At 35.1% G+C, this 26,847-nt stretch overlaps 1 protein-coding gene across 1 annotated transcript; it reads left to right on the top strand.

Moving 5' to 3' along the window:
• Positions 1 to 454: 454 nt before the first annotated feature.
• On the top strand, positions 455 to 26,847 carry LOC104469086 (intraflagellar transport protein 80 homolog; the record flags this gene model as incomplete). The annotated part of the gene is made up of 9 exons (XM_010083442.1): positions 455 to 560; positions 2,826 to 2,894; positions 9,422 to 9,531; positions 10,101 to 10,190; positions 11,220 to 11,357; positions 21,529 to 21,708; positions 24,088 to 24,206; positions 25,050 to 25,124; positions 26,684 to 26,847. Coding segments are annotated over exons 2-9 (904 nt in total), but the record flags the coding sequence as incomplete, so codon positions are not given.

Raw genomic sequence — 26,847 nt, 5'->3', positions numbered from 1 at the left:
TAGCTTTTCCATTATCCTTTTGGTGCTGAGTGTTTTTTCAGATCTTAAAAAAAAAAAACCAAAACCACAAGGGCTCTCCTGGGCTGCAGCGTATATACCTCTTTGTTAGCTTTCAGACAATGACATAACATCAGGCAGTTGTGTCCCCAGAGAAACATGTAAACTTTAGAGGGACATAAGAAAAATTAGTAGGCAAAACAAAGGTTATACATACCGAAAACAGAAAAAATACAACACTGGAGCTAGCTTACAAGTAGTTCTTCTGCCAGAGTTCATTTGTTTGGGCTGATCATAGCTGCGAACATCATAATTGCATGTTTTATTCTTTTTTTGTTGTTGTTTTCTTGTCTTGTTTTGTATGTGTTTTTAACAGAAGATAACACCATTACAGTCGTAAATACCAATTCACAAAGTTAGATGTATTATTTGTATCTTGAACTTTTGTTTAGGGAAGTTCCACTTGATTTCCAAGCTAGGAAGAGTAGAGAAAAGCGTAGAAGCACACTGGGGAGCTGTACTCGCAGGAAGGTGGAATTACGAAGGAACAGCGCTGGTTACAGGTGAGCATTCTTAAAATAGTGAAGTGTTTTGAAAACTAAAATAACTGAAGAGCTCTTTCAAAATAAAGCCTCCTGTTTTTTTAATATACAAAGTTGACATGCCATGAAGAAATGTAAGGGTACACAAATACAGTATTAAACAAAATTTATTAAAAGTAAGTGCATTCAATAAAATGTGTAGAATGTAGGTACTTTATTCTGTGGGATAAATACAAAATAATATTTTGTCAAAATAATTTAATCCTTAATATATGTTTAGAAGATGTCATCCTAAATTTCATCGTTTATATTGTAGTTACATTGAATTTGAATGAATAAAGCTGACACTATTAGGTGTTCACACACTGGACTAGCTTGAAATTCTCATGAGAAGGGGGAATGGAAACACAAAATCAACAATATAAATGAAGTTAGCTATAATAAGTTGCTTTTTTTATGCCTTCATTATCACTGGGGTTATTATCACACTGTTTAATAGACGTTAATTTTGCACTATTTGATTAATGCTGCTTTAAAATAATGATGTCTATTTTAATTAATAGAAGATCTAGTAAAAACACTTATCTTTTTTAGTGATCCTATCCATTAGATGTTATCCTATTTACTAAAAAGTAAATGTTTTTAATATCAGAGTGCTTAGATGTTTTTGCAGATGTTCTGTACTTCATAAAGGAAAATATTTGATTTTTTTTAATCTGTTACAAAAGGGGTTGCTAAGTTGGTACATTTCTCTCCCTGGACATGACGTTTGGGTTCTTTTAGCCAGCATCTTGAATGTTCCTGTGCTTCTTTTTTTCAGTTATTAGGAGTGGTGCAGATCCAGCTGCACTTTCTCTTCTCTGTTGAGGCTGGGAGAGTGATCTCCCAGTGACTGCTTCTCTACATGTCTTTTTGTCCTAAATCTCTTGGCCATTAATTGCTTGTGGCATTTTTGTCAAAAACTATCTTGAAGTTAAGGGGAAGCTAGTTAACTTTCCTGTGGTAGACTTCTCCTTTATGGGATTTCCGTTGGTCAGAATTTTCTGCAGCCTCCTGTTGATCTAGCACAGCTGATTTCTTTGGACAAATTCCAACTCAGTCCAGAAGTACTGAAGATAATTTTGGATCTGCGTGTTTCCAGACTCAGTCTGACTTTAAAATGCTGCTTCAAGGAACTCTGTCTGGCATGTTCCTCTGAAGTCCCAGAGGGATAGAAATATTGTTCTTTTTAAAGACAGATTTGCCTCAGGAACGTCTCCAAATAAAAAGTCAAAATTGCCTTTTCGGTCTTTTTTTTGGAAGGACTGCATGACACTTATGGGGAGTATGGGAATTCATCACCATATCCAAAGAGTGTGCTCTGAGAAAATCAACTGCTCTTGTACCGCAACTATACTTTGGGGAAGAGTGAATCATTGATGATACTGTATCAGTTTAAATATTCTTTATGGATCTATTTTGACAGTGTCAAGTGTGCACAAATAAGATTTTTTTAAAAATAAAATTTTGTTACACTTTTTAAACACATAAAAGCTACATCAGCCAGATATAAAAACCTGAAATCTGGTAAGTAAATTACTTTCAAATGGAAGAATGGCATTAAGTGTCCGGGTACACCTTTTTCCTCCCAGAATCTGGCAGGTCTAAATGAAGGCCCAGAGCTGCATGTTTTAAATACGATAGCACACTAGGAAATCTGTGCTCTTAATGAATGCATAATTATACTGCATAGTATATAAGAACTTCTTCTTTAATAAGTAAACTAAATTTCTTGGTAACATGCAGTTATGTTGTAAAATTTAAGCCTTTCAAACGGCACCTTCAGTTTATCTTCAGTTTCACCATTTATCAACTGTGAAGCCTCCAGTTTAATACATATAATCTGTTCCTACTGTCCTTGGACTCCTCAGAGGCTCTTTTAATCAGTCTCTGGGCCATTGAACTGTAAATAGATGAAAAGTACTAGCAATGCTGAATAGAAGATACAGAACGTGGGATACTTAAATAGTGATGGACTTTCTCTTCCCAGGAGCAGCTTCAGATCAGATGACTGTGGGGATTTTCAGGAGAGGAAGAGACTTATTGATAATATCAGAAGAGCAGTCTTAAATACTTTTTCCATAATATACTATCTTTTTGCATGTTAGGAAGACTACATAAACAATATTTACCTCTAAGAAGACCTGGACGTATTTTAACTCTGTTGTTTCCTAGATAAATACAAGTGCCATGTTTGTTAGACGACTTATTGCATTGAAGTTGACTATTTCTGTGATAACTTTACAGTTGGTGAAGATGGCCAAGTGAAAATCTGGTCTAAAAGTGGAATGCTGAGATCTACTTTAGCTCAGCAAGGTAAGTTAATTTTCTTAAAGTTCCATTAGAACTTTTTTGATTTGGGATATTATGAAATACAGTTAAATAACAGGCCCTAAATCTGGCAGTAATGATTTGTTTAAGGATCTTAACTACTTAACTTAACTTAAAATTAAATAATTAACTTAACTAAACTAGAATTAGCTTAAATAAAATTAACTTGACTAACTTAACTAAGATTAACTTAAGTAAAATTGAACACAAATCATAGTTGAATACAGAGGAACTGGAGTTTTTAAAAGAGGAGTTTTAATAAGACTATAGTAAAAAAAATTTATTCAAATTAAAAGTATTATTGCAAAATTTTTAGACAATAGTTTCAGTTCCACCCTAAGGATTCTAGGGAGGCTAAAGAATTAAAAATTTAAAAATATAGTTTTTCATATCAAGCCACAGACTCTTATGGTGAAACTGAAAAAAAAATCTCTAAAAGCATTTTTTTTGAAAGATGCAAAGTGCGTGTAGGTTAGTTCCTCTGAACTTCAAAGCTCTTAACAGCCCTTGGTTCATCTGTTTAACCCAGTAACTAATTTAGTATATGCAAACTGTCCTACTGAAGTGAAACGATCCCTGTGCTTAAGTTCTTTGTTGAACTGAGGCCGTGGAGACCTAACCTTGGTCTTGGCTTTGTAACTACAGTTTTATGCATACTAGAGTATTCTAGTTATCTTTATTTAAGTTGATTTAAAATCACATTATTGTAATGTGTAACAGTGTAAGCTGCAAATACGTATTTATACAAATTATGCTTGGTATTTTTATTTTTTTTTATAATCATAATTTCTAATATTTTTGTACTATTTCAGGGAAGATACTGAGCTAGATTTTGTTTTTCAGACTTCATACGTTGAGATCATGTGACCTTTTGACATTTTTTAAGAAACCACATGCACCTGGGGTTGGGTTAAATGTCAGACCCTTATCTCTTTCTAAAACAAATTATCTAAATTCTTTCAACCTGTTGAAGGCATTTTAACCACAGGAGTGAATGTAAAATGTATTTCAATTCTGTTAAGGAAGTTCATATTTAGATGTAGTGGTTTTTTATGCTTACAATGTAAAAAGATAAACCATCTGAACTACAATTTTTGAAAAAAAAAGTTGAAGCACACACTCTTCACTATTTCTCAGTTGATATGTTTTAGGCTTTCTATATTTAACTGCTTATCTGAGGTTTGATGAAGCATATGAAGTAAGAGACGTTCCAGTTTGAAGTATGCAAGCTGAATTTTCATTTATTTCTTAGGGTTTCTGGTACAGTATAAAAGTACAGTTGAGTCCCTATGGAATAATTGTCTCCTTGTGTTTGTGTTTTAAGATAAGATCCTTTAAGTCTCAGAAACCCTATAAACTTTACTTTTATACGATCAGATTCCCACAGACCCCTCTAGGCTACAGACATACCTGGTATCAGGATAGGATTCTGCAGAAAGTGTTATGCTGTTTAAGAGAGGCATATCATGTTTGCGCTAATTCTTCACTTCCTTTATCATCTCCTTGAGAAATGAAAGGATTCCCATTGCTAACATTCTTTCTGCTCATTCCACTCTTTGTATTAGAAATAAATTTTCAGGCTCTTGTCTTTGGATGATGGTCCACATGCCTATTCTATCTTTAGATATTCATTCTCTACAAAACCATGAACATACGTTTTTCCCTTTTTTAGCTTTTTCAGTAGTTACATGGAGTGCTCTGGCCATGTGTCCTTCCATCATGCTGATGGGTGGAATAAAGATAGTGTGACCTGGTAGCCTCTGCTGCCTTCAGCCTCTAGCTGTACCATTGCTGTTATGGCTGCGTTGTTCTTCAAGACTGATCTCAATTCTTCATCCTTAGATTATCTTAATATGCTTTTGTTCATTAAAGCTTTTTTTAAAAAATGCTGTATTTGCAATCCTTTGCCCTTCCAGCTGACACGGTGCACTGGTAGGTTTTGATCTTTTTTTCCTGCATCTCTTTGGTGTATGCTGGTAACCCGCAGGATTATGGTTAAAGCAGGGTTTCTCTGTGTATTCTGTGATGTATACATTGCAGCATGATGCTGTGCTCAAGTGTCTGTGTTCCTTTGGAGAGAGCCACAGAATTATGAAGTGTAGGATGTACAAAGTACTGAAGGTCCACATGTGAAAGAAAAGATGGATCCTCAGATGGATTTCTAATTCTTCAGGTGATTTCTGTCACCTTTCTTTCAAATTGAATTTGTCGTCTGGTACTCTTAAGACTATATCTTTGTTGAGTACCTATTTTTTGGACCTACTGACTTTTCTGATGGGCTTCCAGTGACTAGTATGCTAATAAACACCAAGGAATAGTATGAGTAATTGGTGTACAGGCTGCCTTCTTGGTTAATGGTAGCAAAGTTACAACGGTTGCAATATAAACAGTTTAATTACAACATGTTTATTGTGAAGTAGAACTTAACTTTTTAAGAAACAATTGTATTCTAAATGCAGCTCCTATTTTTTGTGCTGCCACAGAGAGACATAAAATTGTCAGAATTAATGTTTCTACTCCTGTGAAAGTAAAAAGTCTCACGCAGTCTTACTGTTGTAATTATTTAAGTATCTGCTGTGGCTGAAAGGATCAGAGGGACTGCTCTGTCACTCCTGCACTCAACCCTAGCTCTTTCTCTGCTATATGCATTGTCCACAGGAATGATTCACTGGGGATTAACATCTGCTAGTAGAGCGCTGAGATGTGAAAAGCCCACCCTGTGTGCTTAATGCTGATGTTCCTTCTTCAGATCTTCTCTCAGTCCACCTTTACTGCTTTTCTCACTTCTTTTCTCAGAGAGTATTTTTTCCTGAAATTGTTTATCACCAATGCAATTCACTGCAGTTTGTCTGTTCTGCTGAATTTTTCTTTCCACAGCAACGCATTGTGTTGGCAGCCTTTTCCCAACCAAGTTCTTGTTAAGTGCAGAAGGAAATGAGTTAACTCAGCTCCTGCTGTTAAGCTCTGGAAATTGTGGTTAAGTAGTCAGCCATCATAAAAAAGTTAAACATTTGGTTTAAATATAAAAGTCTTCTGATTGTTAAATCAGCATTAGAACAGGACAAAAATTAGTTTATTTAGAATTTCTGTACAGCTGGTGACAGAATTTATGTAATTTTCAACATAAATTGCTGCCAGTAGGAAAATAGCTAGTGCCAGATTTACTTAATATATGTTGTATGTTTCTATGAGTTGTTTCCTGTAATGGTTGATGAGTTAAAAAAAAAAAATTACATCATTCTGTATTTCTAAGTAACATAAATAACTTCCTAAAAGAAAATACATGAAGTACAAAAATATTCAGGAGCAATGACAGCAGGTCTTGGTTTAGAGTTTGAATACTTAGAAGCTCAAATCAAGCTTAGTGTGCTGAATTGATGTGGCCATATTAAAATCAGTTCAGAGAGAAAATTCAGAGGCTTAAGTGGTAAGATATTAGATGATGTTAGGACAGCTGATATAGCAGTTCAGTCACTTAAGTATTTAAAACTCATCAAAATATTCCCATAAAAAGATATTCCTAAGTCATTTTTTGAATGGAACTTAATATGCCAAAAGTGTCTTTGAAAATTTTACTCTGTAAGAGCACTTGTTAAGCCGTTTGTGGTTTTTTTTTTTTGTTACCATAAATTATGTACAAAATGGTTTATTTGCTCAATTTTAATTAATTTGATCAACTTGGTATTTAGTTATCAGCTGAAATATTCATGACTCTCTAAGAAGTACGTCTCAGAGAATTTCCTTCCATTTTCCTCTTCTAAAATAATAAAATTGTCATATGCAAACTTGTAGAATGTAACAGTTACTCTTTCTGAGGTTCCTCATTTCTCAGACACAGCTTTTGGGGTACAATTCAGTTGTGTTCATGTAGGGGTGCCATTATTACCATTTGAGGTTCGTTGGGCTATTCTGCCTGACCTCCAAACGCAGAAGGAGCTGGATCTCCCTTAGCTCCTGCGTCGCATCTGTAAGCTCCACGTGGGTATCTTAGAGCACCCCAGGTGCATTCCTTTGGTTAGATGCTTGTGTTTAGACAATTGAATCATGTCTTCAGAGGACTCATTTCTGCCAGTGAGAATGTTAAGTCTGTTAGAGAAAAAACAGAGGCCTGAACGAAGCCTTATCTTTCCCATTTCAGAAGATACAGAAAAAAGTTTTACAAAAAGTAAGAATGGTCTGACAGGGGCTTGCTGTACCGTCTTCCTCCTCACAGCTTTATGTGCACTGTTTCTATGTCTTGTGATGTTGAGACTGTGTTGAAACTTGCTGTCCATTGCTCCAGGGCTTTTGCTGTGATAGCATAAATCATAGAATCACAGAATGGTTTGGGTTGGAAAGGACCTTAGAGATCATCGCGTTCCATAAAATGCTTGCATATGCGGTTTACTCAGTTTTCTTAGGGTTTTTTGCAAGGAATCAAGTAGAATAATACTTTGATACTTCAGAGGAGATTAATCCTGTCAAGTACTATGGAAAATATTTGCATGGTTGGCAAGTCTGATTTTTTTTTTTTTCTGGATGCTTTTTCCATGTAATTTTTTACTTTCTTCTATTTTCAAAAAAGGTCAGTTGAAAACTGCAGCATAACATCTTTTTAAAACAGAATAGGCAGCTTTATTTGAGATACATAATTCTAGAATTTTCAATCTGTAAAAAGAAATTTTTAATTAATTGGGAAAAATCAGTGGAGTCTGTGGGCCACTGTTTCTAGTTTTATTTGTGGTTATTTGTGTTGTAAGTTGCTTGGGTATGGGATATATGAGTTTTTATATGTGCAGCAAAAAAAAAAAAAAAAAGGCGCTTTCTTAGGGGCTTAATTACAGAGCCCAAACATTTTACAAAGATTAGTTTAGGTGCAATACAAAGTTTTTTCTGCCCACGTTTGTGTTCAGTCTCACCACTGCAGGTGAAAAGAGCTGTTTTCCGGTGTCTGTTGATAAGTATTAGGATGACTGCATTGTCATGGTGATTTTCTGTGTCTCTTAAGTCATAATTGTCAATAAAATTGCATCAGAGGATAAAAGATAAAGCAAATGTAAAATGCAGCTATTATTCTTTGTTTTCTGGAGTTGTGTAAAACTGTTGACTTATAAAAAGTTTTGCGAATTAATAGCACGGTAAATGGCAGTAGATAATGAGGCTTGAGAAAGATACAATATTGAAAACACAGTATTAAAATGATAGGTGGTGGTGTACCGTCTACTTGACTTGCTGGGCTTACTTTTTATACAAATATTTGTTGGTTTTAAATTAGGTATTGGTCAGTGGTCTCAGCATTGGATTGACTCGTATTTTAGATATTCTGGCAAACAAGTTTGCGAGGATCTCAAGATAAACTTGAAATGATTTTGTAGGTATTTGTAGGAAATGTCTACAAGCCGAATAGATAGCAAGAGAGAGGTTCTGAAGATTTGACAGCTGGGCATTGAAGGCTGACTTTGTGGACTGATGGGAAGAGTTCACATTTGAATACTGAATGAAAGATGCCATGATGCAGATAGACCGCAGAAGTAAATTGACCATAAAGGGCTTTGTTTGATATAATAGCAAAAATTGTACAAATGGAAGGGGCAACACAAATCTTCACAGTGTCCTTGTTAGCTGTGATCCAGGGGATCAGTGCATCAAGGTGTGAGAGAAGCACCTTAAAGATGAAAGGTGACCCAAAGGTGAGAAGGACAATGTCATATTTTTTTGCTCAAGTATATCTTGGAATGAATTGGTCAGATTTTTCTTTTACGAGTGGGTAAACAAAAACAATTGGGAGTGTAAACATGAGGTTCAGTGAAGCTGAAGAAACAACATTGTCTAGTTAGGAAGATTATTTGACTGAAGAAGAAATCTTATACAGGAAGAAATTTGGTGATTGTAATTCTTCCAGAGGTGGTTTTAAGGAGAGCATTAAATGAAGAAGCAAGTGGTAAATGTAGTCAGAGTCTGCTGGGACAGACCTTGCCATAAAATTGGTAGGTCTTAAAAGTCAAGTGATGCATTGAAAAAATTGATAGGTACAATATGAGAAAAGGAGATACCTATAGCAGTAGTAAAGTCATACATATTTTCAGTAACCCAGATGTAGTATTGGACAAGCCATCAATTCATTATTTCTTTTGCATAAAGTTGATTTGTTCATTAGAGTGGCCCCATGGAAAGTGGTAGGTGTTCGACAGTTTACTCAAGTGAGCTTGCCAGAACTTCACCCAATGTATTTTTATTTCCTTGAGGAGTGTTGGAAGGCTATGCCACAGGAGCTAAAGTCTTCAGAGTTGTCTTTCTGTGTTGTGTCTCTCTCACTGTTGTTCCTATGGCTGTCTAAAACACAAAGTGAATCAGTAAACATGGCCACAAGTGCAGTCAGACAAGTGTGGAGAACAAACGCTTGTCCCTAGTTTGGCTTTCTCCTGAATTTTTGATGCATGATTTTAAGTAATCAGTTTGAAGTGGCTGTAGCAGTTTCTGCATGATTTGACCAGAAAAGTCATAAGAAATGTTTTCTTTCTGTCTGTCTGCAGGAACACCAGTGTACTCAGTAGCTTGGGGACCTGATTCTGAAAAAGTTCTCTATACTTCAGGGAAGCAGCTGATTATTAAACCTCTTCAGCCAAATGCTAAAGTTTTGCAGGTATCATTAACACATTAAGATTGTCTCACACTTGCGTGAGAAAACTTTTTTCACTTATTTAGAGTTTTGCCAAATATAAAGTGTTATTGCTAAAATTTTCCATGCAACATGCGTGCCACTCATTTCTTGCCCGCCCCCCCCCACCCCACCCCTTTCAGTTTTTTTGAGAATAAGGAGATTGTTCAATTATCGAAAATTTAAAAAAAATTACAATTTCTGTTGTGGATATTCTTCAGGCATGTGAGACATTTCCCTTTTCATAAATAAGGAAAAAGCTAAAAGATACAGGAGTCTTTCCCTTTTTATTTGTTACAAAAAGGCAGCAAGATACAGAAGCAATTGTTTAGAACATTCTTTTAGTGCAGATTGTTATGCTTTCATCTTGCCTTCTTCAGGCTGTATTTAATTTATTCTTCTGCAGAAGAGATGAAATCTGTGCATTTGTACTGTTGGAAACCCTGATCTACTTTGGAGTGTATGAATGCTAGTAAAAGATGAAGGATAAATATTAGAAATAAAAGTTGTCAGACTTGTTGCATCTATGTTTAATCTATTTTTTTCTGTTTCAGTGGAAAGCCCATGATGGACTCATTTTAAAAACTGACTGGAACTCAGTTAATGATCTTATTCTTTCTGCAGGTGAAGATTGTAAATATAAGGTGAGTACTGGTACCCCCCTGAGTTTTCAGGGGAAACTAGATGGCTGAAAAAGATATTAGGCATTCTGATGTTTTCTATTTTTAGTAATACTTGGAAGCTTGCAATGAAATGCGAAGTCTTTCAGCTTTCAAGAAAAAACTTGTTACCCTAAGTTGTATTATTTGTAAATACATTTTGCTCTGTCTAGTAGCATAAAATTAGAATTTTTTTTTAAACATGGCAGAATAAAAATAGGTAAAATGCAAGTGAAATGAACTCCAGAAGGAAAATATATATAAATATAGAAACGACTACTTGAAACAGTATAAGCTAGGACATATACTGAAAAAGGTAATGATATATAAAATTAGAGGAGATAAAGCTGCTGTTTTCTATTGCAAGAGCATTAATGAATCTCTTAGGAAATTTTTTGATTAGGATATTCTTTATCCAAAATAGCAAGCACACATTGTGTTTCTTCCTTTAAGCAGGAACTTATTTCTAATTGTATCATATGTTGGTTCTGTCATTCTCTAAGTGTATAATGGCTGTGATAAAAACATACACAATTAAGAAATTATCAAAGTGTTAAAATCTAATTACTTCAGTCTCTGAATTGGCTTCCTGGTACTCTGTTGATTTCAATCAGTGAGAAAATCTCTTTGGTCTGGAAATTTGTAGAAGTGCCTTACATTATTGGGAAACAAGTGCAAATGGAATAAATGTTGTGGTTATTTTACAGTCTTACAGAAATTTGCAGGAAACAAAACTCATTAGTTCAAAATATTTTATACAGAATAATGTAACGTTTCCCATAGCAGCAAAGCAGAGTCTATTGCATTAAACAAAACAATATTGATTAGGAACAACCTTTAATGAAAAGTGAACTATAATGTACATGATACTTCTAGTTACACAAAAAGGCAGTGAAATAACTTAGTACATTTCTGCAACTTCTGTGATCATGAAGGAAAATTCTAGCTCCAGAATAAGTAAAGGTACGCCCAAACTATGTTCATATAGATATATATTTAATTATTTTTTTAAAGGTTTGGGACAGTTATGGACATCTACTGTACAGCTCACAGCCCCATGAATATCCTATAACATCTGTTGCCTGGGCTGTGGATGGAGAATTATTTGCTGTGGGGTCTTTTCATACTTTGCGTCTATGCGATAAAACTGGGGTAAGTGACAACTCTGAGAAATAGCAGATGTGGAATTGTACAAATTTATTGATAACACAGTAAATATTCCTGAAGATATATATGTACAGGCAGGTATTTTTATTAGCAAAAACTAGTCATGACTTCCAGCACCTTTCTGCTGGGTGCAGCTGGCTAAGGTATTGCCTTCTTGATCTGCTTAGGTGCACTTCTAACTATGTTCACAAGCAAAACCTCATAAGGAGATCACAAAATGCGATTGTCAGGCCTTACAAATGATACGGGTTAAGCAGTAGTAAAAGAGGAGCTAAGAGAACATTCATGCTTCTACTTCTGATGGCTAGACAGGGCACAGCTTTTCAAGCTAAAGACATACTTTAATCCTCTCATCTGAGCGTCTCTATTACTTCTTAACTGAAAGGCTCCTAAAGGGATACCTTTGTTTCTCTTTTTTTGTTGTTATTGACCTAAGGTTTTTTTCCAACTTGGTCTCCAATTAGAATTAATTTAATGCAATTTCATCTGCGTTCATTGGTATATTAAGTTAGCCCAAAGCACAGATTGACCTGATTGTCTCTGTGGATTTCCTGTGGTTCTGAAACTTTTTGTTCAGATTCACATTGCATCAAACCTTTCTGGTTTGGGACTTTTATTGTCCCATTCTCTACCTCTTGTTGTGTTTGTTGCTGTTTTGCTCAGATTTGGAAAACAGCATTTGCAGTGGTGTTTTCAGGCATCTTCAGCAGAGCATTGTTCTCCTTACCATGAACTTGGACTATATGCTTTGAGTATTTTTATATACATGAAGAAGAGCCTTTAAAAATTATATGAGAAGAGGCATGAAGGATAAGAGCTCTCTGTCTTCATATTTGACTTTCTGTACTCATTCTGGTTTCAGTGATCTGACAGAAGTAAGTGTAAGCTAGGCATTAAATTTGAAGTAGGGATTGCTTCTATTTTCTGTGCCTTTTCTTCTTACGTGCTATGAAAAATTAAGTGCTACTTAATCTTTATAAGTAAAATTTGATTATAATTATCTTGAAGGAAAATAAAAGTACTCGCATGCAATTTTCTTTTGGAAAGTATCAATTTTCCGATTTTTGATTTATTAGAATTGGCTAATGTAACTTCTGGAAGAAAATGAAAACATGTGGATCATCTACGGAAGTAATAATCTATTTAAAGAACTACATCAATGTTTGATTTTCTAACATTAAGAATCTATATGGGACAGTTTATCATTCTGTTTTGAGTTCTTGAGTCTAATAATTATGATAATGTTCTTATTTCAGGAGAATTTTTTTATATCCTCTGCTTGTCTTCGTTCTTCTAATACGCAGTGTAATACCTCACCTGGAGGTTGTGGTTTAGTTCTTGATAATTCACATTAATTACTGGGGTTGAGTCCAACAAATGCTTAAGAAGGCAACAGGAATCCTTCCTGGCTCTTTGGTGTAAGGCTGGAGAGCAGATTGCAATTTCCATCATTTAACGTTTTTAATTGTTGAAATTATTCCTTTGATAGAAGATATATCCCTGGAGGTGTTCAAGGCCAGGCTGGATGAGGCTTTGAGCAACCTGGTCTAGTGGAAAGTGTCCCTGTCCATGGCAGGGGGTTGGAACTAGATGGTCTTTAAGGTCCCTTCCAACCCAAACCATTCCATGATTCTGTGATAGATCTTACTGTTAGTTTTATCTGCCTTTGTTTTGTTCAAAATTGGGTACTTGCAGAAGAAAATGGATAAATTGTCTTGATGCGTACAGTCATAAAGATTGTGCAATCTTGCCTCAACTGTCAGAGGATGAGACGCTCAGATGGTTGTTAAGTGGCTATGTGACCAGTGGGGACATCTTTTCCTCTCCCTGGTATCTTCTGGTTTGGTTCATGTTCATCGTTGAGGGTGAGACTGTGTTGTTACCTTTACCAGCTCAGTGCGCGTATTTGCTGCTTCCCTTAGGAGGGTCTTTTAGGATTGCCCCAAAGCTTTTGTTCTGGGCAAGGTGGATAGGAAGGTATTTCTCCATTTAATATGCCACTTAACTCCACTTCAAATGTAATCGAAGCAGTAATCTACTGTGACTGTCGCCTTTCCATCTCCCTATACAAATACGCTGTTGTAGGAGTGTTTATATACATATACCATATTTCACTTGATGAACCCAAATAAGGTATATTTGAATAAAGAAATTTATATTAGTACAGTTACATCTGTGTTGGACTACATTATGTAACATATATTGGCATAAACAATCAGACTAGGCACTAGTATTTTCTTCTCAAAAAGCAGACCTTTAAACCATGCCCTCTTCTTCCACAACCATTTTTCATCTCCTTTCCTACTACTGGGATCACTGAGCTATATCAGCAAGGGGTAAACTGAAATAAATATGCTTTTGTGTGGGTGAGGCCAACAATTTAAATTGCATTTTGCACTCAATACAGATTTATGCTTAAATGTGGCAATGACTGGTGCAGCAGAAAAGGAAGAAAAATACTAGATTTCTTTTTCTGCTGTTGTGTATGATGTTTTGTAGCATGTAGCTTTTGTTTCTGATCCCCAAGGCCTTACTGTTTTTCTTGCTAGTTGTTATGTAATATAATTTACTGTAAGTATGGTTCCAACTCCTGCTAGCTGAAACCCAGTAATTTTTTAATCAGCATTTAATATTGAAAGGGCTTGTGGACTTTGAAGTTTTAATGCACGTAGGTTTATTTTTTTCATAAAATTAAGGGTTCTTTTACCTGGTTTATTACTCCACTCTTAAAGAAACAAAGACATGTACAGTAGCTAGTGCCAAATGCCTTTGTCTGTTTAACATCTAGCAATGATAATTTATTATCTTCAGAAGTCATGATTTTTCATGAAAGTTTCTTTGCTGACATTAAATGTAAATAGTTACTAAAGAACTAGCTTTGCTAGTACTGAGGGAAAAGGAAGAATGATTCACATACCACCAGAGTGATGGAGTTTGAAGAGAACCAGACCTGGCTTTTACTGGTCAACATAGACATTTTTATTATGTCTGATGTAATGGAGCTGTATTGGCAAATGGCTCCTCTGGGAGCCATCAGGCGATATATATATCATTAACTCTTCTCTAGCATATGTGTTCAGTTTGGGGGCATAATTAAATTAAATTCTGTTAGTGTATGTTCTCCTATACTTTTCCTTCTACCTGGATACTTTGGTCTAGCAGCCTCAAGTTAAAAAAGAAAGCTACAAATATTATAGTAACTTTTATAAGTTTTATGTCTTCATTTAAAAATCAATTTTGCTCTGATAGCATTATGCATCTAAACAAAATAATTATGGCTATCCTACAGAATATCAAACAAAATATATTTAATGTTGAAATTCATTGTTTGCGTTAGTGTCTGTGATCATTAATCCTGCAGAGAGTGCTAAGATTAATTTTGAAGTATAAATACTGAAATGTAAAGCTGGATGTATTGATAGATAGACTTTAGCCTTCCTGGTGTTCACAGCCTTTCAGGATCTAATCACTCGGATGGAGGGCAGTGCTTAAAAAGTTCATTTATGTAAGCTATTTCCTGTGGCTTTGCATGCTTCCCTTGACATTACTGATCAGGTCAAAATATTTATACAGTAAGAGATGGTAAGAATGACTGAAATTCACTGATTTCCTCCTTCCCCACTCCACTCCCACATAAGTATCTTAGAAAATGGACCATACTCATCTGCTCCAAAGACAGGGTGCTTTCCCAGTGCCTTGGGTAGTATTGAAAGATAATTGATAAAAAGCTTAAAAGTGAAACATGGTGGTCAAATTAATCCTTTTAGAATTGCCAACAAAACCTAGCAAAGATGGACGTCAAATTTATATTTTAGTAACACTGAATATATTTATGCATTTGTTTTGGGGAGGCCTTTTAGATTTTCTTCCGTTAATGATTTATCTACCCTTAATGGGGATTGATCAGTTTGATTAAATTTTGTTAAACTTCTTGTTAAACTTTTTTTCTGGTGATGTTTATCTACAATCTGGTTTTGTAGATGAATTGATGTTTATTTGACTGCTAAATCTTGTCCTTTCATTTACTTTAATCTTGATATCATCATTCTGCTTAGGAAGTGCCTTGTAGTGAAAGCAATTCTCTGCATAAATTTGTAAGTTCATGTTTTTAAATGATTACGTACATTCTACAAACTCTCTTTTATTACAGAATGAATTGTGGCCACTTTACTAGACTGGTTGTTTGCATTTTTGACTGTTTCTGATATACGTGGCTTTTTATATCCCATAGCTTGCTCCATGGAATGTCTAATTTTGCTAAAAATTCTATTAAAAACATTTGGAAAACTTAATCAAATTCAGGGAATATTGCCTAATATCTATAGAAAATAGAGGGAAATATTCTGCAAGTGTAACAACTTCTCCTCACCCACCACCCCATTTAAAACAAGTGTGGGTGTGATGCTATGGCTAAAAAATATTGAGCTCTGTGATAATATGTTTCTGTTCAGCTGTTTCTCAAAAAGATACAGACTTGAACTTAATGAAAGTTGATTACATTAATTTGGTGTCCAGGGTTGGTCATATGTTAAATAGTTAGCAGTTTTTGTCCTTTTTTTTTTTTCTTATTTCCTTATTTTTTTAAACTGTCAACAAAGAGAAGCTTTGAAAAAAATTTATCTGCAGAGAAGCTTTGAAAATAATTTAAGTGTTTGGCATTAAAGCTGTGATTTTTCATTCAGGACAGCAAATTGTGTGACTATTGTAAAATTAATATAATTTATCTTTTAAGATCAGGTATTAGACAAATATAAAAGACATAGCAACATTTTTAAAGTGAATGTATACAGTGCATATGTTTTCATATTATTCTGATAGTGCTGTAGTGTCCTAAACTGGAGCACTATGAAAACCCAAGCGAATCTGTTTTCTGTAGAGTTACAGTGAGCTTTGATCCCATTACATTTCGTTTTAGTCTTGTTTCACAGAGATATGAATTTGGCAGTGTAACAAAAATAAGGGTTTTTTTCTGCACTGTCTCCATTTCATCTACCTTTATTAACAGTCATGATCCTGAATTCTTTGTAGCTCAATAAAAGAAAAAATATTACAGATAAGTTTTCAATGGAGTTACGTTGTTGACCAATTCTTTCCAAGTTGGCATATTTTAATTTATTAGAATTGGCTAATGTAACTTCTGGAAGAAAATGAAAACATGTGGATCATCTACGGAAGTAATAATCTATTTAAAGAACTACATCAGTGTTTCATTTTCTAAGGTTAAGAATTTATATGGGACAGTTTGTCATTCTATTTTTACTTCTTGGGTCTAATAATTTTGAGAATGTGCTTGGTTTCAAGAGGATTTTCAATATTCTCTGCTTGTCTTCATTCTTCTAATACGCAGCTTAATACCTCACCTGGAGGTCGTGATTTAGTTCTTGATAATTCACATTAATTACTGGGGTTGAGTCCAACAAATGTTAAAGAAGGCAACAGGAATCCTTCGTAGTTCTGTACTTCAACAGTTGTGTCCAGGATAGTTTCTCCTCTTCAGGCAAATTGCCCTTACCTCCAGTTACACGTGTTGTCTCTGGTTTGTAGAATCTCTTTTGGATTCCTGTATGGTAGGAATTGAAAGCCTAATAATTCTTCTTATATTGTAAAATATAATTATCAAGGGGGAGCATATATCGACATATATACGTATACATTTCCCATGAGCTAATTCCATATATATGTGCATATTCGGGTTTTTCTAGTGCACCTAAGTATGGATTTGCTTTGGATAATTGATTTTTGTAATCTTGTAAGATCCAATTTGCCTTCCATTACATCAGAAAATTAATAGTCATTTTCTGATAAAGCTTCTGGGCAGCTTGCGATGAAGTGTGGGTCCATCCCTCAGAAGCAGTGTGAGCTGATTGCCAGCTTGTAATGTACATTCAGACTATCACGTATTTTCAGACGTCAGCTGCCTCTGCACTAATGTGAAGTGCCCCCTGGGGCTCAAGGAAAACCGAGCCTTCAATTAAAAAGAAATAAATAGAAGTCCTCGGTTATTTGGACCTGAAACTTTCTTTAAGTGTCAGGCTTGGATTGGAGGCTGGTTCTAGCACACTCATCTTGGTTTGTATCAATTGGGACATAAAGGGACAAGGGCATGTATTTGCTGTTAGTCCATTGTGCGCTCTGATTCTTGGAATGGATTGGGGGGGTGATTGCACATTTTGTTTTCATAAACAAAGGCAAAATAATGGGCCAAGACTATTATTAAAGTCAGTGGATTAAGTATTTTTTGTTCAGCAGTACCAGCTTTAGTTGAGCTTATGTCAGCATTCCCTGTTCAAAACTCCACATACTGGTAAACAGAGCTGAAACAGAGACCACCAAGAAACAAGCAAGTGTCCTTTGCACAGCTGACATCAGTACGACTCTTATAATTTAAAATTTAAGAAAATACTCTTTCTTCACTATGTTTTTTTCAAAACATTTATGCTGTGGTATTATGTGGATAAACATTCTTAATTGATTGCATTCAGTCCAGAAATAATAACTGACTAGATTCTTCATATTGAGTCTTGGAGCATCAATATTATACATGTGAAATACTGTCCCTGTTCCTGGGACACAGAGTTCTCTGGATCTGCTCATTGAAGTAATTTCACTGACATCTCAAGAGCCTACTCAGTTTCCGTTTATGGAACTCAGACAGTGTTCAGTGACTATAGTACTTCATCTTTTTTACTACATTGTGCAATCAGAAAAGGGAAGCTTATGTTGTTGCTTTTATGTATTTATTTAATATAATGAAACTTTTATAACTACTGTTTTTGTTCTTGAGAGAGTTTGAATTTAATGAAAAATTAATTGACACAGGTAATGTATAAGCCAAATAGTAATACCAAAGTATAATATTGCAGCTAATGTTAGAACAGCGTTCATACAGTCGTACATATAGTCACATTCATTTTTAAACTCAATGTATCTAGGAAATGCATAACAGCTATTTCCATTTTTAAAAATTGTTCCTATGTTACAAATGATTTTTATAATAACATTTTGTGTACATGATAAATGTACCAAACATCTGCAGGGAGTATGAATCGTTTGAGGAGTCTGAATTATACTGAGAGCTTTCAAAAATATCTGGAAAATAAAAATTTGTGATTAAAAAAAAAAACGTGGTAATCTGGAAATACTTTACTGAGTATTTCAGCTACCTGGAATAAAAAGATTTCTGGTAAAAAAAAAAAAAAAAAAAAAGCCATTTTGGAAATGTATCCTCTCCAAGGTGCAGTGTATCTGCTATGCATAGCAAAAGTAGCACCAAAGCCACATTCTTCAAGCTCCTTAAACTTTCTAGTTGATGGCTTGATGCCCCTTTATTATTCGTTCTGACTGATGGGTAGATTCTTGATCTAAGGGAAATGACCTTAGAAACAGCTTTGTCTGTTTGGGAGGATCCCAATATTCAGTTTTGAAATAGTACTTCTTCAAACTGTTCTCAGATAGATCACATCTGGCCAGCTGTGAAAAATATGTCTCAGATGTAGGACATTTAGAGTGTTCTCTGAGTGTGCTTTTTACAATCATTTGTCCTACAATCTCAAGTGCTTACTCATTTGCCATATAAGGATGTCAGACATAATTAAATACTGTGCTCTTAATTACTATAGAGTGTTTCATACTGAATTCAGCCCCTTGAGACAGAAGTGTAGGTTATGGACTTTTCTCCAAAAATTGTAATTACCTTCCCCAACTGCAGATCGTATAGGCAGCAAATGGCATGTCTGTGAGCCAAGAGCCATGGAAGCTGAAGCCTTAAAATTGAGTGCTTGAAATTGGAAATACAGTTGGTGCTGACATTCGCTCACTCTTAGGCGCGTAGGCAGTAAAAGAGCCTTAGCTCAGTAGGTCATCTTACATGGTATTCTGCAAATCATTAGCACAACTGGGAGGTTGAATTTCATCCCATTGTGTTTCCTTGCTATTGAATGTTTAAGTCTGACGCCTTTTATTTTACTGTAATTTTTGGTATTTCATTTCTTATATCTTACAAAGACTTTGTGTGAAGGACTTAGTATTTCTTGGGTTTTATGTGTACTGCGAAAGCAATCAGAATATGAAATGTGTTAGAACCATTAGGTGAGTATTTTCTTCCAACTGTCTCCCCTTTGGTACAATATCATGTATCCAAGTCATGAGAATCAAATGTCTACATTTAACTTCAATCACGTGTTTTTTCTTACTGATGTGATTCTTAAGATGTCAAATGTATTTGAATATTCATGTAGTTCTTCAATTGCTAAAAGTTTTTTTAAATATTGTATTACACAGTTCTGAAGAGGTGATAGTTGAGATCTGCTTCTAGTTTTGAAACCTGGTTTAATGTCATCCTAAAAGTCCATTAAAAGGTTGTTTCATTTTTTGTCATCCACTGTCAGGGCAACACTTGTTAGAGATTTGGGATGATTTGTATGAGCTGTATTTCTCAGATGCAAGAAATAGAAAACAATTGTCTTGGTCTGAAAATTCTTCTAGTTTCTTACAGGATCCAGGTAAACTTCAGAGGAGTCTCGTACATAAGGCTGGGGGAATTTAAGAATAAAGTTCTTCACTGGAGGAAATTTAAATATTGAAAAAGAACAAAATTAGGTTTAGTACTAAATGTAAGCTTCTCTAGTGACTACATTTGTGCTATAGATCAGAAGGAAAAAAGCAAAAGCTAGTTTTAATACCTTGCCCTTGTTCTTTCTACTCGGGGGATTTATAATTTTATTTTTTGCAATGCTAACAGAGAGAATGAAAACCGAGAGAATGAAAAAAAAGGAGAGGTGTCAAAGAATAAGAAGTCTCGTGCTGTTTGATTGAAGCGCATGCTCTGTCTGTGCACCCTGGTGCACTGGAACAGGTGATGCCAAGGTGCCGCGTGGGTAGGATGGGTGGCACTATGCCTTATGCAGAGGCAGGCAAGGAATTTAAAAAAAAAAATTGCTGGGGCAGAGCAGCGTGTCTCCTGGTCCCCGATACGTACTGTGCTGCAAGCTGCCAGTCACTGCTGCTTTCACAGCTTCCCGCTATCCCAATAATTTTGGGCCTCCATTTAAAAACCAACAAACCAAGCTGATAACTATTTTTGAATAGACGTTGATGATGTAAGCCGATAGTAGAAGGTGAAGGAAACTGTTAGCCGCAATGCCACAGAAATGAATTCTTTAGGTCTGAGTGAGCCTTTCCATCTTGCAAAATCCAGCTAGCAGGAAAATGTACGAAGATGCCGTTTTGCCTGCCATTTGAATTTCTAGCTGCATAGGAAAGCTGACACACTACTTAAATATATTTCAGAATCTTATTGTAATAATGACCTTTGCCCTCATGACATTTAAGTATGATACTCCTCTCTGAGCACCTCTTAATTATCTGAAACGACTGCAACAGGCAGAACTGTTGTTTCTGATTCTCTCCAAAGTTAGGGCAGATGTCCCTGCCTTGGTTGCAGTAACATTTCAATTTTTTGTTCTTATTGCAAGCATAGCAACTGGAAATTTTTAATACATCCTTCCCTGTACAGTAACAAGAGATTAGAGAAAAAGGTAGACAAGCTATCTAGCTTCTTTTTTGTGTTAGGAGAACAGTATACAGGCATTGCTTTCAGAGATTTTTTATAATCCACCAATGTCCCTTATGTTAGACGTACAGAGAGAAGCAACACAAGAGCTTTGCAGGTCCCTGTATGCTGGAACAGAAGTGCCTCATGTATTTGTATTGACTGATTTTGCCCAGGTCTTGTTCTTTCTAGATTCAGGAGCCGCTGTCACTGCAGTGTAAACCGAAAGCATCACATTTAAGACTACAGCTTGTTGCACCCACGTAACCATTGTTTCTAAATACGTTCACTTAATTTTTATGTAGTGATTGCCTAGATTTATGAATAAGTACATTTTAAATGTATTGTGACTAGGTAACTTTTACCTAATGTACTTCAGACTTTTTTCATTTCTGCCATACCTGATGGTTTTCCTTTTTATATCTCTGTTTTTCAAGAATCTGTCTTAAGACATCTAATCTCTTTGGTTTGCTTATTCAAGCTGTAATAAAAAGTTAGTTCATTGATGTTTCTTAAAAAATCATAACCGTGCAAATCCGTTTATTGTAATCAATTATTTCAAAAAAATACAAGAAAATTAAGAATTCTTTTTTCTTTTTCTACAAGTGGTCTTACGCTTTAGAGAAGCCAAACACTGGCAGCGTATTTAATATTGCCTGGTCTATCGATGGCACTCAACTAGCTGGAGCATGTGGAAATGGACATGTCATTTTTGCCCATGTCGTGGAGCAACACTGGGAGTGGAAGAACTTTGAAATAACGTTAATTAAGAGGAGAACCATGGAGGTAATCTTCACAGTTCAGAGCTCTGCATTCTAATTAGTAGCTTTCTAAGGCTTTTTTAAATAAAAAATGTGGATGTTTAATCCTCAACAAAACATTGTCAGGTTTTTTTTTTCCTTTGTATATATGACTGAAAGTGTTTAAGATTGTAAAATGGCCAGAGTTGGTAAATAATTATCAGTTGTACAGAAGATCAGATCCATGTAAACCAAACCGTACCACCAGATTGACCAGAATTACATAACTCAGAAGTACTTTATCCTCCAGAAAAATGTGAAGCTCATTTGAAGAGCATGTGAAATTAGCTGTGGGAGGCCACTTACTAGAGAGATAATTTCAAGTGTAATGAAAATGTTTATGCAAAAAACAATACATCGGCCAAAACCAAAGCATCTATTAAATAGTATTACAGTAACTGTCTGCAAAGATGAGGCTGCATAATTAATTAAGGGTAGATAATGTAGAGGAGCCTTCTTTACCTTCTCTGCACTCATGACTTGTCGGAGGCACTTTGTAATAGCTAATGCTTTAGTAAGGTTTACTGCATCCCTGTTGTGATGAATGTTGCTGTCTTTAGGGCATTTCCAGATAACTTTGGTCGCTGACTAACTGTAAAGAGTTATAATGTGCTTTTCTGCATCGCGTATTGTATTACAGCTAGATTCAGATCTTTTAAAGCTACAGAAATTTGTGGCATATCATGTAACATACATCAGGTACCTGCATGGTGCTTCCAGCCGAGTACTGAGCAACAGGCATTGACCTCAGTGAGAGCTGCCAAGTCTCAGCATTGCTGGAAATGAAACAGGCCCCTGCATGTGGTTTCTGGAGCTTAAGTTTAGGATCCTTCATTTGAAAAATCTTGGCCTGAATCCACATTTAGGTTACCAAATATCTGGGAATTAATACAAAAATATGAATTTTTACCTTCTAATTTGTCCTCTGTGTTCCCAGACACTGACTCACAACGTGCATTCTCTGAACACTGGGATAATATAAGGTTTCCATTCTTACAAATTTTCCAAATTACACATTTGGTATTGGACACCAGGCCAATACTTTCAATATCGAAATCAAGTTCCTAAATTCCTAATTAGGCCCTTAAATGTTTTTTTGGTCTTGATTCTTTAATGTTGAATAGGTAATTGGGAAAAGTTGTAACAACAGAAATGCTGTATTGCAGTTTGGTCCGGTGGGTGGGATAACATGAGTCAGTGTCTGGGAACACAGAAGACAAATTAGCAGGTAAAAATTCATATTTCTTCTTTCATTCCCAGACATCGACTCGTAACAGATTGGCTATGTGAATAATCTCAAGGGTGTTTGAATATGCAAACAACTGAAGAAGTACAGCTAACCCTGATTCAGGACTAAATTTTTATTTTATTATTTTATAGCAATTTTATTTCATTCTGATATATGTATGTAGGAAAATATTGCCTACAAAAAGTTCTTGATACATTTTTTTTTTCCTGAGTACTACAATACCTAAGTTAATTATGGACATATTACTGTGGTAGACATAGCAATTAACATGTCTTTGGAAATGGTTTCTAGGCTTTCATAATAATTGAATTTAGTCCTTGTTTTGCAATTGGTTGCATAATGGAGAAAATAAAAAAGAAGTTTCCATCCTCAGAATGGTGACAACTTAAAAAAAGAAAAACAATGCCCCCCCTCCCAAGCAAAGAAGCAAACAAAAACCTGTCATAAGATATATCCTTAGATTTTAGCTGCCTAAAATATTTGAGTTCAAAAATCTGTGTTGATTACAGGCAAACTGTGATTTTCTTGAGACATTGTCATTTAAGAGAATTTTCACAGAACTGGCAAAGGCACAGCCAGCACACCAAGGCCGTTTCCTAAGTTTCCCTTACTTCAGAGTGTGGTAGGATTAAAATATATGCTAGAACTATTCAACTTCTAGACAACATATCTTTATCCAAATTTTGGATACTGCAGAATTGTTCTGATGCGACCGTGATGGGATCGCTGAAGTATTACATTCCAAATGTTTCAAAAATCAGCAACTGGACACTGAATCTTAAAATGGGAACTTTCAGACATCCTTGATCTCAGATGATTTTATCAACGTTACATATAATATTGTGCTTACATCTTGTATATTCCAAGTACGCATTAATTACTGCCTTCTTTTAAGGTACTTCATCCAGCTCTTCAGTAATTATTCATTATTTATTCAGAGTTTATAGAGCCTTTGGGTTTTTTTCACCAGTGCTATGAAAGTGCTTATTCCCACATAGATATGTTCTGCTAATAGCATCAGCATGTGCTTATAATAAGGAAGAATAGAATATTTCACTAGTTAGTTTTCATTTCAGTTATTATTGTTTTATTCAACCAAAATTTTCTTTCGATTAGGTGCACAATGTTATTAATGATGCGGTAGATTTGTTGGAATTCCGTGACAGGGTTATTAAAGCCTCTTTGAACTACGGGCATTTGGTTGTTTCAACTTCTCTTCAGTGTTACGTGTTTTCGTAAGTAATACAAATTAGTGAAGCTTTCTCGAGTTTACCTAAGAGTCGTAAGAGAGTAGCAGAAACTTTTTTTAAGTACAGCAGTTAGTTTATTTTTTTTTTTTAACGAATGGAAATATTGTATGGAACCTAGCATCATCGACAACAAAATGTATTGGAGTATAGTTGCCCTCCCTCTATCATCCTTTTCTTTCAGCTTCTTGCTGGTGCCATGACTGCCTGCTCATTTTGCTACAAAAATCTGGTATGCTTTCTTTTTGGGTGGCGGTTTTTGCTGGATGCAAGTGTATTTGTCCCAGTTATGTGCCTCCATCTAGGGATTCCTTTTTTTTTTTTTGGATACTGCTTCTGGCATGCCGTTATTTTGGAATAGAATAGAAATTATTCAATCCTGCATCATATTTTAAGAACATGATATTCTGTTTCATGTGCTGAAATGTAAAGTTTACTCCTAAAGGCACTTAAGAGATGACTAATGCTCAGCCTGTAATAAGGCACACAAGAGAGGGACTCTATCCTACCTTTGGATCACTGTAAAAGAGTTTGAACCACAATTCAGAAATATTTAAAAAATATGTTTGGTTCATATAAACAAGATTTTTCTGTTTACTAAGACTCCTAGTGTGAAGGGATGCAAAAATGAAGGCAGAAGTGTTATTGGATCAAACTGCATGGTTGTCAGTGTTACTTGGTTTCCTAAATGCTGTTTGCCTTTTGAAAACCTCCCTTTTTAGGAATGTTAGATGAGTAAAATGTGTGTGCTTTGCTTAGTGAACTCAACTTTATATTTGCAATGATATGTGAAGATTAGCGGTTCTAACAATTTTTTTTTTTTTTTTTCAGCACAAAGAACTGGAATACACCACTGATCTTTGACCTGAAGGAAGGAACAGTTAGTTTGATTCTACAAGCGGAAAGGTAGCTTACTTCTTGAAATGCTCACTATTAGATGTGAATATGCATTTCCTAAAACTTTGTTATATAACATAAGCATGCGTTGAAATGTTAGACAAAAAGTATGCAAAATTGTTAAGTAGGATGTAAATTCTTAGCTGGTATATTTGCTGTAGATCTGTGATGGTGGTAATGAATCTTTTCATATATTACATATGTATGTCTATACTTTTATTTATGGAAGAAATGAGATCTTCTGACATTACACTAACATCTGGGGGTTTTGATGTTTTATATTGCTTTTTTGAACTGGAAGATATTTTATATAAATTATCTTTGGTCTCCAATTTTTATTAAAAACATTGCTAGGTATGCCAAATAAAAAGAAATGGTTTCATTTTTTCTTGCATATTTGTATTTATATTTGCAAGAAATTACTATTTTTTCTCAGTTTTAAAAAAATTTAATCTGTATTTCCTGAAAATCATTTGTCAAAGAGATCTTTGTGTGTGCTTTTGTAGAGTCTTTCAAAGGACTAAGAATAGGAGCAGAAGCCAAAAATCTTGAGTTTTGATTATAGTCTTAATTCTCATGGATAAATATTGTCAGACAACTATTTCAGCAAAGTGCAGCACATGCTCACTGCATTTCTGAGTGCCCCAGGTCAAACGCTTATGCCCTAGTCTACAAAAATACTGCAGTAGAGAATGGGTAAGCAAGTGACAGGACTTTGAAGATCAGTTTCTAGATCTGGACTTTGTGCTGCAAATTAAAAGTAAATTTTGAAAACATGGCACAGATTCTGTGGTGGTGTAGGTGATGCACAGAAATGAACCTAAGGTTTTGGTAAAACCAGTCTACCATGACAGATAAATGTCTAAACAGGAATATGTGGTTCATTTGATGCCAGTGATTGGTAACATTTACAATAGCTGGGAGTCTACTGGTTTTTTGTTTATGGATGTGTTTTGTGTCTATGAACTATAGATACTGTACTTAACAAACAGTTATTGTTATGCAGAACTATTTATGTTCTTTATAAAAGCTTGTGATGTGTTCCTGCAAATAAGTTGCTTTTCACTGAAGCCCTGCATCAGAATAGATGGTGATCAGTTCATTAGAAGTGTCTTCTATTTGCTTTAGATTATAATCTAGTCATACTGAAAGAAATGATACAGGTAATACTTTTTCAAAGCTAGCTGCAAACATTAAAGCTGTTTGTCCCGTACATACACACAGTGTTGGCTCAATGGGGCGGTGTGTGCAGAGTACCGTCTGCAGCTGTATGCTTTGTCATCAGGACCTGTAAGATTTAAATCTTATAATACCTACAACAGATAAAGTCATAGGAGTTCCAGTTAATAAATATTTCTCATGGAAAAAAATAACATTCGCGTTAAAACTGAAATCTTCCATATTGAGCTTTCAGAATATCAATTTGAAATGTAAGGCTTAGAAATGAAACTTTAACTGAAAACAGTCACAGGATATTAGACAATAACTTTCAAATTGTTAAAACTGTCATCATGCTTTTCTGTATTACTTATTAATTTACACTTTTGTTGGTTTGGGTTTTTTTGTAGGCATTTTCTTCTTGTAGATGGTGGAGGACTTTATGTATATTCATATGAAGGAAGATTAATTTCCTCTCCAAAATTTCCAGGAATGAGAACAGACATTTTAAATGCCCAGACAGTATCTCTGAGTAATGATACTCTAGCAGTAAAAGACAAAGCTGATGAAAAGG

This window comes from Pterocles gutturalis, unplaced genomic scaffold, assembly GCF_000699245.1.
Source record: "Pterocles gutturalis isolate BGI_N339 unplaced genomic scaffold, ASM69924v1 scaffold44085, whole genome shotgun sequence".
Taxonomy (NCBI): Eukaryota; Metazoa; Chordata; class Aves; order Pterocliformes; family Pteroclidae; genus Pterocles; species Pterocles gutturalis.
This window is presented reverse-complemented; position numbering and strand designations above follow the sequence as displayed.